This window comes from Rhineura floridana, chromosome 12, assembly GCF_030035675.1.
Source record: "Rhineura floridana isolate rRhiFlo1 chromosome 12, rRhiFlo1.hap2, whole genome shotgun sequence".
In the NCBI taxonomy this organism is placed as follows: domain Eukaryota; kingdom Metazoa; phylum Chordata; class Lepidosauria; order Squamata; family Rhineuridae; genus Rhineura; species Rhineura floridana.
Window position 1 is genome coordinate 37,378,218 of NC_084491.1, and position 18,250 is coordinate 37,396,467.

Here is an 18,250-nt window from a genome sequence, read left to right on the forward strand (position 1 = left end):
CTCGATGTTACTTATTATTACCACCTCAGAATTAAAATCTGAGATATTTGCACATTTCTTACATACAGACTAAGAAGACCTGTGCACAGAAAACCTTCTGATGTGAAATACATGCTCCATTATGATAATTTCCATCTTCAGTACTGAGGAATAGTTTACCATAAAGACAATTCATGCACAAAGGAAAAGTTACACCAGGTTTTGTTTTCAGTTTCTTTTTTTATAACAACTACCAAAGATTCTATAAATCTTGATTCTGAAACTAAGCCACGTAAATCATATTATAAGGTTTTCAAGCTATTCATTAAAGAGGCTAATAACCACCCTACCTAACATCTGCATAGGCACAGATAACAAATCTTGCTCAACAGCAGTTATCCAAAACAGACTGAAAAGAGCACAGTGGAAGATTTTTTTATTGAATAGCTTTTCTTTCTTTCTTTCTTTCTTTCTTTCTTTCTTTCTTTCTTTCTTTCTTTGTACCTGTTGACTGCCATCTCAGCTGTCCCAAACCAGAACCACCATGGAACTGACGCCAGATATATTATGCCCACAAAGGGCAAGTAGATAGACCTGTTACTAAGGTAGTACCAATCTCAATGGCATCCCCAAAAAGCTTTCCTTTAGGAAACAGGACTCTGGCCTCTCTCTCTTTAGGAACGAAAGGACGCAAAGGGTTAGGAAGGCTGACATTTACGACACTGGTGAAGCCTTTGCTCTTACAGGACTGGGGAGAAGACCAAGGGAGGCCTTACCGACTATGAGGCGCTCTGTGTCGGGAAGCTGCTTGAAGAGTTTCCTGAAGTCTTCGTTCCGCTGCTTGTAGGTTGGACTCAGCACCTGCCAACAGTGGAGAGTTCATTAGAAAGAAGGGGAGGTAAGGTGACCAGGAGAAAAGAGCCAGGAAGGGCCCACTCTAGGGAGGATCTATGCTAACTTTTCTAAGTACGCGTGAAAAACCGGCAGATGCTGTCCTAATGCCGATGCTGCAGAAAGGAAGGATGGAGAAGGACGACGAGTTTGGTAAGCTCTTATGGTGGCAGGGAAGGGCTGGAAATACAGGAGAAAGAGACAGTTTATTGGGAAAACACAAGCAAAGAGGACTATTCTGTTTCACCTAGATCATGGCAGAGTCCCAATACTGTAACAGGATAGAGTACACTCTGCATCTAAAGCCTCCCAAACATTTTACTAAAGAAACCCACATTTTTTTCAAGCAATAATTAGAAACAAAAGTAACTAATTTAGTGACATTTAATTTAGACACTGGTTTAAAAAAAATGGGGGAGTGTTCAGATTTATTTATTTTGGCATGGACCAAACTGGTAGAGGGCAAGACAAGAGGAAAGGTGGGTCGAAGGATAGCAAAAAGGAAAAAGGGGGGAAATACCTGATAATAGCTCTGCCTTGGGCTTGCTTTATTATTTTCGATATTACTTTTTAAATACATCCATACAAAACAAAGCAACAAAATCAATCAATGCAAAACAACCATGAAAACCTAGGGTACACTAAAATGTAAACAAAATACAGACAGACTCCTTACACAAAAAATTATCATGACATTCAGACTTCACACACTGGTATAGGTAGGGAGTTATGTGTATTGTTGACAATAGTGTATGAAATAAAGTCCCTGGGCTTGCTTTACATTGTCATACTGTTTTATCACTATGAAGGTTAGACATTTGCATTCATAAAAAAACAACGACACAAGATTTTCAGATACGGCAATTTCTTTAATAAGACTTCTAGGTTAAACACTGGACGCTATTCATATGGACAACGGATCACAAGTTGTGATCACAAGTTTTATTTTAGTTTTTAAAGGAGAGCCACAATGGGTTAGCACGTCCTATGAAATTTCAGGTCACTGAGGGATGCTGAAAGAAGGGCTGCTCTCATCTATAAGAACAGACTGGCAACGCCTGGAGAACATGGCACCACATTCTCATGTATAGCAACCCCAAGCAATGTTAGTTTTGATGGAGTTACAGAACAAGGAGACGGTATAGTATAGAATTTCCTGCCAAAAAATAAGCAGCCACATTAGGATAATGGAAAACTGATCTCTTAATCTGGGCCGCTTGGAAAAATGGCAGCTAGATTGTGATGTTTTTGTATTCTGTTGTATTTTATTGTATTTATGTTCACCGCCCAGAGAGCTATTGCTAGTCGGGAGGTATATAAGTTTTAAAAAATAAAATAAAAAAATAAAATATTTGGCAACCCAGGTTTAGGAACACAAACAACATCCAAGAACAGAAAAGCTGAAAGGGCTTTCACAATGTTGGTGGCATCTTAGGCTGGGGTAACCAGAGCTGCAATCTAACAAGATGGATACTGGTGAGACCAGACGGATCCCAACTATCCATGAAACAAACCAATCATTTGTATTGCTAGGGGCAGCCTGGGCCAGTTCTGTTTCAGCCAGAAGGAAACACAGTATTGTGAATGGATTAACAAACCCAAGAAGCCGCCATGAATTGTTATAGGCCAATGACTGGTTTTTCTTAGCAACAGTTCATTTGCTTGAAACTGGGGTACTATGAAGAGGTTGAAAGCAATCTACAATTGGGTTTTATATCCTGGCTGCCTCAGGCTCATTCTTCTGTTGGAATGAGATACAAAAGACAGCTTCAGTGTAACAGTGAAAATGGAAATGGACTGCCTGCAAGTCCATCCTGACTTACAGCGACCCTATTAATAGGGTTTTCATGGTAAGCGGTATTCAGAGGGGGTTTACCATTGCCTTTCTCTGAGGCTGAGAGGCAGTGACTGGCCCAAGGTCACCCAGTGAGCTTCATGGCTATGTGGGGAATCGAACCCTGGTCTCCCAGTCATAGTCCACCACCTTAACCACTACACCACACTGGCTTTGCGTAATGCTACAACAGTGTACCAGTACAAGCCCCAATATATCTGCAAGGGGCAGGATGGAAAGGTTTCAAGGTAGTGCGTATACCATAACTTTGCCATGATGCTGTAGTCCTAAGCAGTTAGGTAGGAGCCCTTTAGGAACAAGAATTTCAGCCACCTACACCTTCTCATGCATTACAAAAACTTTTGAGGTCTCAGATGAGACAGAAACAGCAACTTAAACACAGAAACACACTCCTCTTTCTCAAACCACTGAACCGTTAAGGATGTAATTGCAGCACCTCTTGTTTTGAAAAGGCAACATTAATGACAACTGTGTTCCTTGTTGGTTACCCACACACACACACACACACACACTTCAATAGTAATATCAACTAATCAACCACAAATTGCCAGAAGTTGTCCCTTAGTGGAAAGGTGTCAAAAGGTTAAAAATGGTTTTTTAGCTCATGCTAACTTTCAGTGAAATTTAGATGACTAAGCAAACCAGATAGGAGAAATCTGGACAATTTTTTTTGCAAAAACTGAAAGAGGGGTAAAGGAACTAGACTGTCAGCTGGACTTGACAGGGGTGGGCGGCACGTAAGAAGGTACTAAGAGAGGCTGCTACTGAATTCGGAGCCTTTCCTATGCTTGAGATGGCTTAGGATAAAAAGTTCTCAAATGTATTACATTCATCAGTCGCCATAGGCCACGAGCCTCTAGGTGCATACAATGCAATACAAAACACACATTTAATTTCAAAAGGAAACTAAATTTGGCAAAGGCTTATATTTGTGTTTATTTTTTATAAGCCGCCTTGAGGGCCTTTTGAAAGAAAGAAAGAAAGAAAGAAAGAAAGAAAGAAAGAAAGAAAGAAAGAAAGAAAGAAAGAAAGAAAGAAAGAAAGAAAGAAAGAAAGAAAGAAAGAAAGAAAGAAAGAAAGAAAGAAAGAAAGATAATGCGGCTTCTATGTACCAACAAAGCCTAAGTGGGTGAAAGGAAGGTAGCACAAGAACATCTGTATGAGAGAGGCATGGCTTTGGCAGGAAGGCACTCACAGCTGGAATCTCTTCCCATCCAGAGCTGCCATAACCTTCAGATAAATCATGCAGTCGTTCCAGGTAGTCCAGTAGCTTCTTGTCCTCCAGATCCAGGAGAAGACTCCAAACGGCTCCACATTCTGACAAAGAATCCATAATGCCGCCTCAGCATCCCCCACTTTTTTTGTCACTCTCCTTTCTCAGTCTTTAGTGGTGCACAGACTTCAGGAACAAAATAATCTTCCCTTCAGGACTCAGCAAAATTATTAATAAGAGGGGATGCTTGTTAAAAGGAAACAAGACTATCCCTCTACACCCCACTGCCTCGCATCCGGTTTTGTAGATCCAGAAAAAAAAGAGGGGGGGAGTATACTCAATCTTCCACCAGGATGCTGGATGATGTTTAGGAGAAACAAGTTTGTTGACTAATGTTTCACCGTGGCTCTACAAAGGTGCCTTCAGCTGTAGAAATCCCAACAATGCCATTCCCAGAAGATCACGACACTGTTACACACAGGCACAACCTGCAAGACTCTGAACAGGATTGCATTTCAACACCTAGGCATTGTCCAAACTGTCCAGAGCTATGACAGGGCAGCAATAATCATGTCCCCAGCAATAAACTAAGAACACCTCAGACATCTGGTTCCAATATCCAGTCTTCTACTGATCCTCACTCTCCTATTCTCTCTGGATCAACAGGAGCTCGATCTTATTCCAGCCTTTCCCGCCCCCTAGGGCGTGCACAGCCCAGCAATTGCTAAACTTAGTCCAGTGTCTGCCCTGGACACTCCTCGTTTGGTGACTTCTCTCTGAAAGGCAGCGTTGCTCTTAGTCGATTTTTCTTGTGGAAGTAGAGGGTGGGGAAAAGATATCAAAACGACTTGCAACATGCTTTAAATTTCAGCCTTAGGGTTGTTCAGGCCAATGCCCTGAAGTAACCCAACCAGAGCCCTCCCTCCCAGCAGATGTTTCCTGTAATGCAAAGTGGCTGGAGAGAGAGTATGTGTGTGGGAGTGGAAGACAGAGAGGCCAATCCATGGAAGCAGACAGATGATGAAATCAGCTCCAAGAAAGCCAAACTGCTCTACCTATCAGTGACCCTCTTGCTTCATTGTGCTCTCTCTCCTCAAGGAAATATTCAAGAGCAGAGGATATTGCAGGTTTTCTTTTACACAGGAAAAGTGAAAGTTCTGCTCCTATCCCACCTCCTGTCCCCCCAAGTTTGGTTTGAAGCAACAATCTCTGGAAACTGGCTTGACTTTTGTACAGAGACCCCAATCCTCTTCTCTTCCAATATTACATAATCTTAGTTTTCACTAACCAATACAGTGACTAGTACGCAGGGACAAAGAGAACTATTATAATAGTTATTGTAAAAAAATAGAAGAGGACAACAAAATGGGTAGAACAAGAGCCCTATTCCAAAAGATTAGAGAAATGAAAGGGAAATTTAAACCACGAGTAGGGATGTTGAATAATCAACAGGGGAACTCACTGACTGACCGAGATGAAATAAAAGGAAGATGGAAGCAATACACTGAAGAATTCTATAAAAGAGATGACAGGATGACAGATTCATTCATGAAGGAACTGTATGATGAAGAACCAGAAATTTTAGAATGTGAGGTGAAAGCTGCTCTTAAAATACTGGGAAGAAACAAATCACCAAGAATAGATGGCATACCAATAGAGTTGCTACAAGCTACTGAGACTGAATCTGTCCAAATTTTGACAAAAATCTGTCAAGAAGTATGGAAAACTAAACAATGGCCCACAGACTGGAAGCATTCAATATACATCCCAATTCCAAAGAAAGGGGATCCCAGGGAATGCAGTAATTATCGAACTATTGCCTTAATACCCCATGCAAGTAAAGTAATGCTCAAGATTCTACAACAAAAGCTCTTACCATATACAAAGCAAGAAATGACAGATGTCCAAGCTGGATTTAGAAAGGGAATCATATCACAAACATAGATTGGATAATGGGATGGACCAAGGAATTTCAGAAGAAAATCACCCTGTGCTTTGTAGATTATAGCAAAGCTTTTGTCTGTGTAGATCATGAAAAACTATGGAATGCTTTAAAAGAAATGGGGGTGCCACAGCAGCTGATTGTGCAACCTATACTCTGGACAAGAGACTACTGTAAGGACAGAATATGGAGAAACTTATTGGTTCCCAATCAGAAAGGGTGTGAGACATGTGTGTATTTTATCACCCTATTTATTTAATCTATACGCAGAACATAAGCAGGATTGGACCAAGATGAAGGTGTGAAAACTGGAGGGAGAAATATTAATAATTTAAGATATGCGGATGATACCATACAACTAGCAGAAACCAGTAATGATTTGAAATGAATGCTGATGAAAGTTAAAGAGGAAAGCACAAAAGCAGGACTACAGCTGAACGTCCAAAAGTAATGACAACAGAAGATTTATGCAGCTTTAAAGTTGAGAATGAGGACATTGAACTTGTCAAGGATTATCAATACCTTGGCACAGTCATTAACCAAAATGGAGACAATAGTCAAGAAATCAGAAGAAGGCTAGGACTGGGGAGGGCAGCTATGAGAGAATTGGAACAGGTCCTCAAATGCAAAGATGTATCACTGAACACCAAAGTCAGGATCATTCAGATCATGGTATTCCCAATCTCTATGTGTGGACGTGAAAGTTGGACTGTGAAAAAAGCAGGTAAGAGAAAAATCAACTCATTTGAAATGTGGTGTTGAAGGAGAGCTTTGTGCATACCATGGACTGCGAAAAAGACAAATCATTGGGTGTTAGAACAAATTAAACCAGAACTACCATTAGTAGCTAAAACGATGAAACTGAGGTTATCATACTTTGGACACATCATGAGAAGACATGATCCGCTAGAAAAGACAATAATGCTGGGAAAAACAGAAGGGAGTAGAAAAAGAGGAAGGCCAAACAAGAGATGGATTGATTCCATAAAAGAAGCCACAGACCTGAACTTACAAGATCTGAACAGGGTGGTTCATGACAGATGCTGTTGGAGGTCGCTGATTCATAGGGTCGCCATAAGTCGTAGTCGACTTAAAGGCACACAACAACAACAACAGTTTTCACTAACAGTTGACAAATTAGACATAATTGAAGAATCCACCATAGGATCTGAGTTCTCTTCTAAGAGCAGGAGAATCACGCTGCAAAGTGGGAGTTACTGTAACATGTGCCCCAGGACCACAGCAAAAGAGATGCTAGTATACAGAAAATGTTTAGGTAGACAAATGGAGCTGCATAAGCCCAGACAACACAGGTTACCTAGACCAGCCTTTGGGTCCCTAGATGTTGCTGGACTACAATTCCCATCAGCACCAGTTGGCATGGCCAATGCTCAGGAATGATGGGAACTGTAGTCTAGCAACATCTGGGGTAGGGGTGGAAGTATTGCCAATTTTGGTTCTCTCAGTTTCTCATTTTTCCAATCTTACATTCAGTTCTCTACATTTCTGAAGGGATTTGAGATTTTTTTTCTTTACAAAATCCTCTTGACAGCATTCTTGTGTGAATTTATCCTAAAAAAATATGTTTGAAGGCAGTTTTGACTAATGTATAAATTTAATACAAGCAATATCTCCTAATATAGTGCATTAATGTATGTTATTTTCACTAATATATTCATTTTATGACACTTTCCCCGAATACATGCATTTTTGGAAACAATGGTTGGAGAATTGCATTGCAAAATTTGGACAAGTGCGAATTTTGTAGGATGGCTGTTTTGGTTCTCAAATTATTCCAGAAACTGTGAATTTGATAAGTTTAGCTTTAAATTGGAACAAAATCGAATTCCTCCCTCCATCCCTAATCTGGGGACCCAAAGGTTTGGAAAGGCTGCCTTAGACTGTAGAACACCCTCTTTCCTACATCCTACATACAACCACCCAATAGGAGAAACTAATTTATTTGAACAGATACTTACCAACAAGTGTTGTTGATGTCGGTGGCAAGTTCTTAACATAGATTCATACACACTCACACATTATATGGAACCCAAATATGGGGAAAGGGTGTTTTATTTTGTAAAGTTAAAAATGTATTTGGAAGCTTATGTTCTAATTTCCTTTTGCTTGTTTAGTTTAGCCAATATTCAGCTGAATCTTGTTTCACTTGAGAAGTTTGCTTCAACCTTGTTAATAAGGCTAACAGCTAAATCAGTGGTTCTCAAACTTTTTTGGTTCGCGGCGCACTGTAAAACATAAAAATTTTCTGGCGCACTTGGTGTACAAAATTAAAAATATATTAATATATTTTAAACTATGAATAAAAATAAACTATAGAAAACCATTACTTACCCTATACAAATGGGTTTCTTCTCATTTTTAAAATATACTTTGATAATATTTGAGACACACCTAGCCACCTCTTAGGGCGCACCAGTGTGCCTGGGCGCACCATTTGAGAATCACTGAGCTAAATAAAGCCAGGTTTTGTACGTATATTAACAATGGTGCCAATTATGGTATAAAAATGGTGAAAGGAAGTATTTCTTTCAGATTTGATTTGCAAATGCCTCACCTATCAATCAAGACTAAAGTTCACTTGATATAAAGAAAAGGGGGAAGCCCCCACCCCTAGAAACCCCCAAAATATGCAAATGCTTGCATAAGCTCAAACACACATAGAGGGCTTCTAATCTCATTTGCTTCAATGAAGGGAAAGGATTCCCTTACAGAAGACAGTACAAAGACCTGTTACTTCTGGAGAAATAAACAGGGGAGAGATCTTCAGGCTGGGGAACACGGGAGTTCACCACCAAACTCATATACCCTTCATGAACATGCATCATTGCACACCTCTGTGAGTGCAAGAGCTTCATCCTCATTTTCTGAAAAGAACAGCAGCTTTAGGAGAGAGAAATTTAGGGCAGAAAATCTGGCAGTGGGGAATGTAGCCCTTTTCTGATTTGCAGTTTCTCTGCACCAAAATCACACGGCCCCGGTGTCCCCAGAGTGGGATTCTGTAAATATATATGCTACATAGTAGCCAAAGCAGCACATTTAAAAGGTGCTTAAGTCCATGTGCCGATCCACCAGGGATGCAAATAACTGGCGTGCAAAATGCTGCAGGATTCCAAACCAGCCGGGTGAGAGGAGATGGAAAGAGAGAATGCCTGCCTTTTAAAACGTGATGCTGGCTATAAGGAGCATGTGGTTTAATTTGCTCTTAAGCTCCAGGCTGGCTGTTTCAGCAGACAACTGTGCCTTTTCTGTACTAACTTTAAGGAGCACCCCTTCCCTCTGTTTGCAGGTGACAGGAAAGCTCTTAGATAAAGATCAAGAAGATGTTTCCCCTTGTCTTTGCCTGCCCATCCCTATTCTCTGAAGAAAAAAGGGAGCAGCACTCACAGAAGCGGAGGCAGAAGGGTAAACATTAACTCTACTACAAACACAGGGAGCTGGGACAGAATGGCACTGGAGGCGGGTGGGTGGGGTGGGGGGCAAGGTGGATTCCACAGGGGGGAGGGGAAGTTCCATTGGCTCTCGCCGTTTGTTTCTTTTGGGGGGGGGGAAACCCTAAAAATCTTTGGACAGGACATCCAAGCTGACTGGTGAGGAGGAAAAACAGGGAGACACTGAAACAACTGCAGGGTGTAGTTGGGGTCTATACATCACAAGAAGGGAGAGATGAGGAAGGAAAGACAGACACACACCATTCCAATGCATGTGTTTTAGTAACAAAAAAACCTGCCAAGTTCATAGCGTGAGCCAGCAGAGCAGGAGTTTTTTAACCTGTGGTCCATTGATGGGCTTCACGGGGCTCCATGAACCGGATGCAAACAAAAATTGAACTCCCAATGTAACAAAACAATTTGTATGCAAAATCTGTGTGTGATGTGTTTATGTGCATTTTTCTGGGGAGGGGGTTCATAGCTTTCATTCTCAAAGAAGTCCGTGACACCCCCAAAAGGATAAAAACCACTGCAGTAGTGTGTGTCTGCCATGCCAATCTCAAAGGACCGGAGTTACAAAGCAGGTTAAGCTTTCCCTTTTAGTAGCCAAGGTATACTGAGTTGATATATGTGAATAAAATCACTCTGGCAAGCAGATCCTCTTCTTTCCAACTCTGAAGCAAGTCCCACTAATCTCACTGGGACTCCTAGGTAATTCTGCATAGGATTGCATCCTCAATATTTTTCATGCAGGCAGCTTTGTAACAAGTAGGGGGAGCTGTTACATTGGCATGGCATTAGCTCAGTGGGCTGGATGCTGTAGCCCACTATCTGTGGGAATCACCCACAAGAAGGTGTCCGGCGGCTAACAGTGGTAGCATAAAACACCCTTCCTGGGGGCTTCACACTGAGAAGTCAGAAAACTGAAAATCAGTTAGTGGAGGCTGGACATGCAGTAAACACAACACCTCTTGGTGCTCCAAGCATATTTCAGTAATCTTTCCAAAACCTCTTTAAGATAGTACTACTCATCCATTTCAGTATTGCAGGAGGGAGACAGGGGGCTCTGAGCATGAACAAATAGCAGTTTGCACCTAAGACCACCTAGTTTGTGATGGAATACAGATCTGACTCGGTGAATTCCTGGTTCACATTACTATGGCCACATGCTGGTGAACTAGTTTTTTCAAACAGAGGATAAGAAACAGAAGTTTAGGGGCCAGTTGCTTTAAATAGATTAAATTGCAAACAGCACATTTTAAAACAGTTCCAACGTTAAGTAGCCTCCGCCTTATAGGTTAGGTCACCTGCATAGGTCCTCTATGTTCACATGTTAGCAGGTCAGAACATACATACACACACTCCCCTTGACATTCAGGCAATGCAGTCACGAATAACACTTTGTTCCTGCTCGTTTTGGACGGGTGCTTCATATGCCTTCGTGGACTGAAGCACTTCTCAACACAAACTCAGATGGAACTGGTGTAGAAGAGTGGCAAAGGGCATGAGGGAAGGGCTATCGTTCAGTAGTAGAGGGCTTGCAGAAGGCCACCCCTGGCATCCCCAGGTAAGGCTGGGAAAGACTCCTATCTGAAACTGTAGAGACCCTCTGCTAGTCAGTGAGCGAACAGAGCTGAGCTAAATGGACCAGGAGTTTGACTTGGTATAAGTTCCTACATACACAGATGGTATAGCACAGTGGGGAGGACAGCCTGGCTGGGAGTCCACAGTCTGTGAGTTCAAATCCCCGCTCGTGTCTCCTGGGTGTCAAGGGCCAGCTAAAGATCACCCCCACAGCAAGTGGCTCAGGGGTGACGTGCCCTGCCACCTGTGCAGCCGTGGGCAAGCGGCATAGTCCCAAGGAGCCCGGTTGCCCCCCAGCTGGCAGTTGCGGACAAGGAAGGGGCTGGCTTGTGCAGCTGTGGCAAGCTGAGCAGGCCGTAGCCAGCTGGGGAGGACTAGCCTCAGAGGGAGGCCATGGTAACCCCCCCCCGAATACCACTTACCATGAAAACCCTATTCTTAGGGTCGCCATAAGTTGGGATCGACTTGAAAGCAGTCCATTTCCATTTTCAAGTTCCTACATGAGGCAGGGAATCCCCAGTTCAAATCCCACCTCAGACACAAAGTTTTCCCAGGCCCCCATCTACGCTATGGAGATCATAACAGTAACCTACTTTTCAGGTTCACTGTAAAGATGATCAGGATAACGCGGGTGGACTACTTTGAACACTCACGGGCCAAACAACTGCCACGTTGGACTATGCTTCAAAGAGTGCCTGCCAGAGAAGGTATTGATTGCACTGGAGCAAGTGTTTCTTGATATATATCACCGCTGACCTTTTAAACTATGTCTTGCTAAAGGACAGTCAGGGCCTGCTTTTCTGAGAGAGACGGTACCAGAAGCTGAGTTTATTGCTCAGCACAGCAAAGCAGCCTCATGTGCGCTTTATGGGAAATGTTGTTGGAAATGCTCCCTGTGTGCTTACAGCATTTGTGCGGAGGCAGGTTTTCTCTCAATGTTTAATCCCAGAGCCAGAGACAGGTGAGAATAGGTTATCCTATACTTTCTGCAGGAGCTTCATGTAGGGAATACGGGTTCCTAGGTCTCCCTCCACCTTACCTTTTTCATTTTCTTATATATACTGTATGTAAAAGAACAAAGAAAAACACATGTAAAACCCACAATACCTGCTTTTGTAGCGGCCAATGAACCTTGCTGCATGTAATGTGAAACCAACGCATGGAGGAACTATGGTAGGCCTGCAGGGCGGCCCATGATCCAATTACAGCCCATGACTCACGGAGCCACTTCTCCCAGCATACGGAGCAAGTCTCAACTGGCACAAAGTACGGCTTTTCCCCTGCTCTGCCCTTGTCCCATTTATGTTGTTTGACATACCATAGAGACATCTGGAAACTACATGAGAGCTTGTAGTTCTGCCAGTTCCACTGAGATGCCTGGTGCCAACGTGACAGCTTATGAACCTCACCATTGGTACAAATATGGGAAGGAGAGTGTGGGAGGAGGCAGCTAGGGAGGTCGGATGTTCGTTTACCATACATGGGGGAGAGGGGGAAGCATGCCATCTTAGAATAATAAGAGTTGGAAGGGTCCTATAAGGCCATCAAGCCCAACCCCTGCTCAATGCAGGAATCCAAATTAAAGCATCCCTGACAGGTGGCTGCCCAGCTGTCTCTCGAATGCCTCCAGTGTTGGAGAGCCCATCACCTCACTAGATAATTGGCTCCATTGTCGTACCGCTCTAACAGTTAGGAGGTTTTTCCAGATGTTCAGTCGAAATCTGGTTTCTTGAGCCCATTATTCCATGTCCTGCACTCTTGAACAATTGAGAAGAGATCCTGGCACTCCTCTGTATGACCCTTCAAGTACTTGAAGAGTCTATCATATCTCCCCTCAGTTTTCTCTTCTCAAGGCTAAACATGCCCAGTTTTTTCAGTCTCTTCTCATAGGGGTTTGTTTCTAGTCCCCTGATCATCCTCATTGGCCTCCTCTGAACCTGTTCCAGTTTGTCTGCATCCTTCTTAAAGTGCGGTGACCAGAACTGGACACAGTACTCAAGACGAGGCCTAACCAGTGCTGAATAGAGGGGAACTAATACTTCACACGATTTGGAAACTATACTTCTGTTAATGCAGCCTAAAATAGGATTTGCCTTCTTTGCAGCCACATTACACTTTTGGTTCATATTCAGCTTGTGATCGACGACAATCCCAAGATTCTTCTTGTGTGTACTATTGCTGAGCCAAGTACCCCCCCATCTTATAACTGCATTTGGTTTCTTTTTCCCAGGTGTAGAACTTTGCACTTATTCCTGTTAAATTTAATTCTGTTCTTTTCAGCCCAATGCTCCAGTTTCTCAAGATCCCTTTGAATTTTGTTTCTGTCTTCCAGAGTATTAGTCATCCTTCCTAATTTTGTATCATCTGCAAACTTGATAAGGATTCCCTGCACATCCTCATCCAAGTCGTTAATAGTGCACTGGGCCCAGGACTGAGCCCTGCAGTACCCTGCTCGTTGCCTCCCTGAGTTTGAGAAGGAACCCTTGAAAAGCACTCTTTGAGTACGAATCTGTAGCCAGCTGTGGATCCACCTGACAGTTGTTCCATCCAGTCCACATTTAACTAAATTGCTAATCAGAATATCATGGGGCACATCAGCAAAGCTTTTGACAAAGTTGAGATATATTATGTCCACAGCATTCCCACAATCTACCAGGAAGGTTATCATCAGAATTGGAATCCGGAACTTGATAAGTGCAAATCAGTGTGACTTCTAAGTGCAAATCAAACATGTGTTCCAAATCATCTGGGAGGCTAAGCAGGATGTGCTTGATCAGAGACCTGGCATTATACAAAGGCACACAGGTGGGACTTGCTATTGCCATGGAAAAGGAAGAAAACAGAACATAGGAAGGAGTGATTTTTGTGCACTGACAATGCGGGTCAAGGAAGTCTGGTAAAGAAAGGTAGTATCAGCACAGGAGGCCAGCAGGAACAAAAACACCAGTAAAAATCTGCAGGAATAGGGCTGGTGCTTCCATCGCCTACACAACTGCTACTAACAAAAAGCTGGAAGGTTTGAACTCTTCAGAGATGGCCTGTAATCATTTTAAGACCCAAGTGTTAAGTGTCTGTGCACAACTGTTCACACAGCCTTCCTTGCAATAACAAATGCACAAACTGTAGGAAGCGTAGATTTTGAAAAATGTTGGTAGAGATTAGCCCTCTTCAGGCATTCCTTTATCCATGTGACTGACACTGTAAACACACAAATTATGGTTTCCGAAAACTTTTTTTTATTTCAGCAAGCCGATGCAGACAAACAGTGTAGTTACTGCAACTATGTTTCTCTTAACACATATCACTAACTTTCCGTGTTTTATTGATAATTATTTTATGTATATGTGCTTTCTAAACTGTTTTTTGGATTTTAGCTGTATTTTTTATTTATTTATTTTTATTTATTGTACTTTTAGACCGCCCTTTAGCGACAAGCTCTCAGGGCGGTGTACAACAGGATAAAACCACATTAAAATACAGGTGAGTGTGGGTACAGTACAACTATAAAAACATTTTAAAAGCAAGATTAAAACAAAGATTAAGATAAGATTACAATTACAATTAGATTTAAAATTAAAATTAAAATTTAAATTTAAAATGCCTGAGCAAAGAGGTAGGTCTTTACCTGGTGCCGAAAAGATGACAAAGAAGGTGCCAGGCATATCTCGTCAGGGAGGGCGTTCCATAATTCGGGGGCCACCACTGAGAAGGCCCTAGATCTAGTTATTGCTCTCCGGGCCTCCCTATGAATTGGGACCCGGAGAAGGGCCTTCGACGTCGAGCGTAGCAAACGGGTAGGTACATAGCGGGAGAGGCGTTCCACCAGGTATTGCGGTCCGATGCCGTTAAGGGCTTTATAGGTAAGAACCAACACTTTGAATCTGGCCCGGAAACATATTGGTAGCCAGTGCAGTTGGGCCAGGACAGGTGTTATATGGTCAGATTTTCTAGTCCAAGTAAGAACTCTGGCCGTAGCATTCTGCACCAGCTGAAGTTTCCGAACCGTCTTCAAAGGTAACCCAACGTAGAGTGCATTACAGTAGTCCAATCTAGAGGTTACCAGAGCATGGATAACTGTGGTGAGGTTCTCCCTGTCCAGATAGGGTCATAGCTGGACTACCAGCTGAAGCTGGTAGAACACATTCCGTGCCACCGAGGCTACCTGAGCCTCCAGTGACAGGAGCGGATCTAATAAGACCCCCAAACTACGGACCTGCTCCTTTGGGGAAGTGTAACCCCATCTAGGGTAGGTCGGACATCAACCATCTGGGCAGAGAGCCCCTCCACCAACAGCATCTCAGTCTTGTCAGGATTGAGTCTCAGTTTATTAGCTCTCATCCAGTCCATTATCGCGGCCAGGCAGCGGTTTAGTACATTGACAGCCTCACCTGAAGAAGATGAAAAGGAGAAGTAGAGCTGCGTATCATCAGCATATTGCTGGAAACGCACTCCAAATCTCCTAATGACCTCACCCAGCGGCTTCATATAGATATTAAAGAGCATGGGGGACAGAACTGAACCCTAGGGGACCCCATATTGGAGTACCCAGGGACTCGAATAATGCTCCCCAAGCACCACCTTCTGGAGACGATTCTCGAGGTAGGAGCACAGCCACTGCCAAGCAGTGCCTCCGACTCCTAAGCCCGCAAGTCGCCCCAGAAGGATACCATGGTCGATGGTATCAAAAGCCGCTGAGAGATCAAGGAGAACCAACAGAGTTACACTCCCTCTGTCTTTCTCCCGACAGAGGTCATCATACAGGGCGACCAAGGCTGTTTCTGTACCAAACCCCGGCCGAAAGCCCGATTGAAATGGATCCAGATAATCAGTTTCATCCAAGAGAGCCTGGAGCTGGCGAGCGACCACACGCTCTAGAACCTTGCCCAGGAATGGAACATTTGCTACCGGTCTATAGTTGTCAAGGTTGTCAGGGTCCAAGGAGGGTTTTTTTAGGAGCGGTCTCACCACCGCCTGTTTCAGGCAGGGTGGTACCACTCCCTCTCGTAAAGAGGCATTGATCACCTCCTTGGCCCAGCCGGCTGTTCCATTCCTGCTAGCTTTTATTAGCCACGAGGGGCAAGGATCCAGAGCAGAAGTGGTCGCCCGCACCTGTCCAAGCACCTTGTCCACATCCTCGAGCTGTACCAACTGAAATTCATCCAATAAAACAGGACAGGACTGTGCTCCGGACACCTCATTAGGTTCAACTGCTACAATGTTGGAGTCAAGGTCCCGGCGGATGTTCATGATCTTATCTTGGAAGTGTCTCGCAAACTCATTACAGCAGGCTGTTGATGGTATTATTGCGTTCTGAGAACCAGAGTGTAAAAGTCCCCGAACAACTTTATAAAGTTCCGCTGGGCGGTTAGAAGATGACTGAATGGAGGCAGCAAAGTACTGCTTCTTTGCTGCCCTCACCGCCTTCACATAGAGCTTGTTAGAGACCTTCACAAGTGTATGGTTACAGCCGTCGGGAGTTCGTCTCCATTTGCACTCAAGCCGTCTCCTTTCTTGCTTCATCACTCTTAGCTCCGGGGTAAACCAAGGAGCCAATTGAGCTCTGCAAAGGAGAGGCGCACCGGGGCGATCGCGTCAGCTGCCCGGGTCATTTCCGTATTCCACAGAGTGACCAGGGTTTCGACAGGAGCGTCAGTTTTATCAGCCGGAAAACTCTCTAGAGCCTTCTGAAAACCCTCAGGATTCATTAGTCTCCGGGGACGGACCATCTTAATTGGTCCTCCACCCTTGCAGAGGGGAGAAAACATTGTGAGTCTAAACCTCAATAGGCAGTGATCTGTTCATGACAAAGGAATAGATGTAAAATCCCTCACTCCCAGATCACCATCCCCTAATCCAGTGGCAAAAATCAAGTCTAGAGTGTGCCCCAAAATATGCGTAGGGCCAGTAACAAATTGAGACAGCCCCATGGCTGTCATGGAGGTCATGAAGTCCTGAGCCGCCCCAGACAAAGCGGTCTCGGCATGAATGTTGAGATCCCCCAATACCAAAAGTTTGGGGGATCGCAACAATAAATCCGCGACCACCTCTGTCAGCTCAGTTAGGGAGGCTGTTGGGCAGCAGGGTGGACGGTACACCAACAGTATTCCCAATCTGTCTTGCTGACCCAACACAATATGAAGACACTCCAGACCATTAGCCACCTGGATAGGGTGCCTAACAAGAGGGATGGAACTTCTATAGACCACAGCGATTCCCCCTCCCCGACTCTCGGATCTACCCAGATGCTGAACCGAGTACCCAGGTGGGCACAGCTGGGAGAGATTAATGCCTCCCAGATCGGTCACCCAGGTCTCGGTAATAAACGCCAGATCAACAATTTCACCTGTTGTACTTTGTACGCTCCCAAAACATTTAGGAACCTTGGGGGGGGGAAACAGAGTCCTAAAATACATAGGAAGCCTATACAAGCATGGCAGGCTCATCGCTGCACATCACTGCTCCCCAGCATGTGAAGAGTGATGGCAGAAAAAGCCAGCTTGCCTCTGCTTCCTCCTCCCCTTTGCAATGTTAATTGCATGGATAAAGGAATACTGAGCAGGGCTAACTCTACACTTTGTTTATTATTTATTTATTACATTTCTACCTCACCTTTCTTTTCATGATAGAGACCCAAGGCGACTTACATCTGGCTCCCAGGCGGTCTCCCGTCCAGGCACTGACCAGACCTGACCCAGTGCTGTCAGACCATAGCCTGGGACCACGCTTGAATCTATTTTTGCAGAGCTTCCTAAGAATTCAATGCCATGCTACCAAAATCGTCACATGTAATCGGCGTCGCTGGAAAGAGCCAATATAACAGTGAAGAGTTAAACTGAGAAAACTCATGTGAGTGGGGGACCAGCCCTATTTCAGCACTGCTGTTTGCACTTGGTGAAAGGGTCTTGAAGAGTTAGAACAAAATAACACAGAAGTACACCGCTAGTGCTTACTCTCCGGATGTGTTGTCTTTCATGCTGACAATACATGGAAGAAACAAGAGAACAGAAATAAAATAAAGTGGACACGCCAGCAGTAACACCCAGACATACACACAAAAACTACAGAAACAGCAAGGCATTCATGGAAATAGCCCTGGGACAAAAAATGTCACCTCTAGCTTCAGCTGTCCAGCTTTTATTATTAAACATGCCATACACTTGTCCTCTTAAGAGCTCAGATTTCTCTGTACCTGTCTAGCCAAATTACTTGGGCCACTGGCTGCCCATTAGCTATTGGGCTAGGTTCACGGTGCTGGTTTTGGTGTGTAAAGCCCTACACAACTTGGAACCAGGATACCTGTAAGAACTGTCTCAGCTTTTATATACACAGCTATACTA

At 43.8% G+C, this 18,250-nt stretch overlaps 1 protein-coding gene across 8 annotated transcripts in view; it reads right to left on the reverse strand.

Moving 5' to 3' along the window:
* The window catches only part of GRAMD1B (GRAM domain containing 1B), a 227,605-nt gene that overhangs the window by 27,984 nt on the left and 181,371 nt on the right, over positions 1–18,250 (reverse strand). For 7 of the 8 annotated variants that reach the window (XM_061593171.1, XM_061593172.1, XM_061593177.1 and 4 more), the window contains one exon: positions 756–840. In XM_061593171.1, coding sequence (XP_061449155.1) covers positions 756–840 — 85 coding nt within the window. Of the gene's footprint in view, positions 1–755; positions 841–3,920; positions 4,785–18,250 lie in introns of those variants that run through there. The other variant, XM_061593178.1, reaches the window with a different exon arrangement.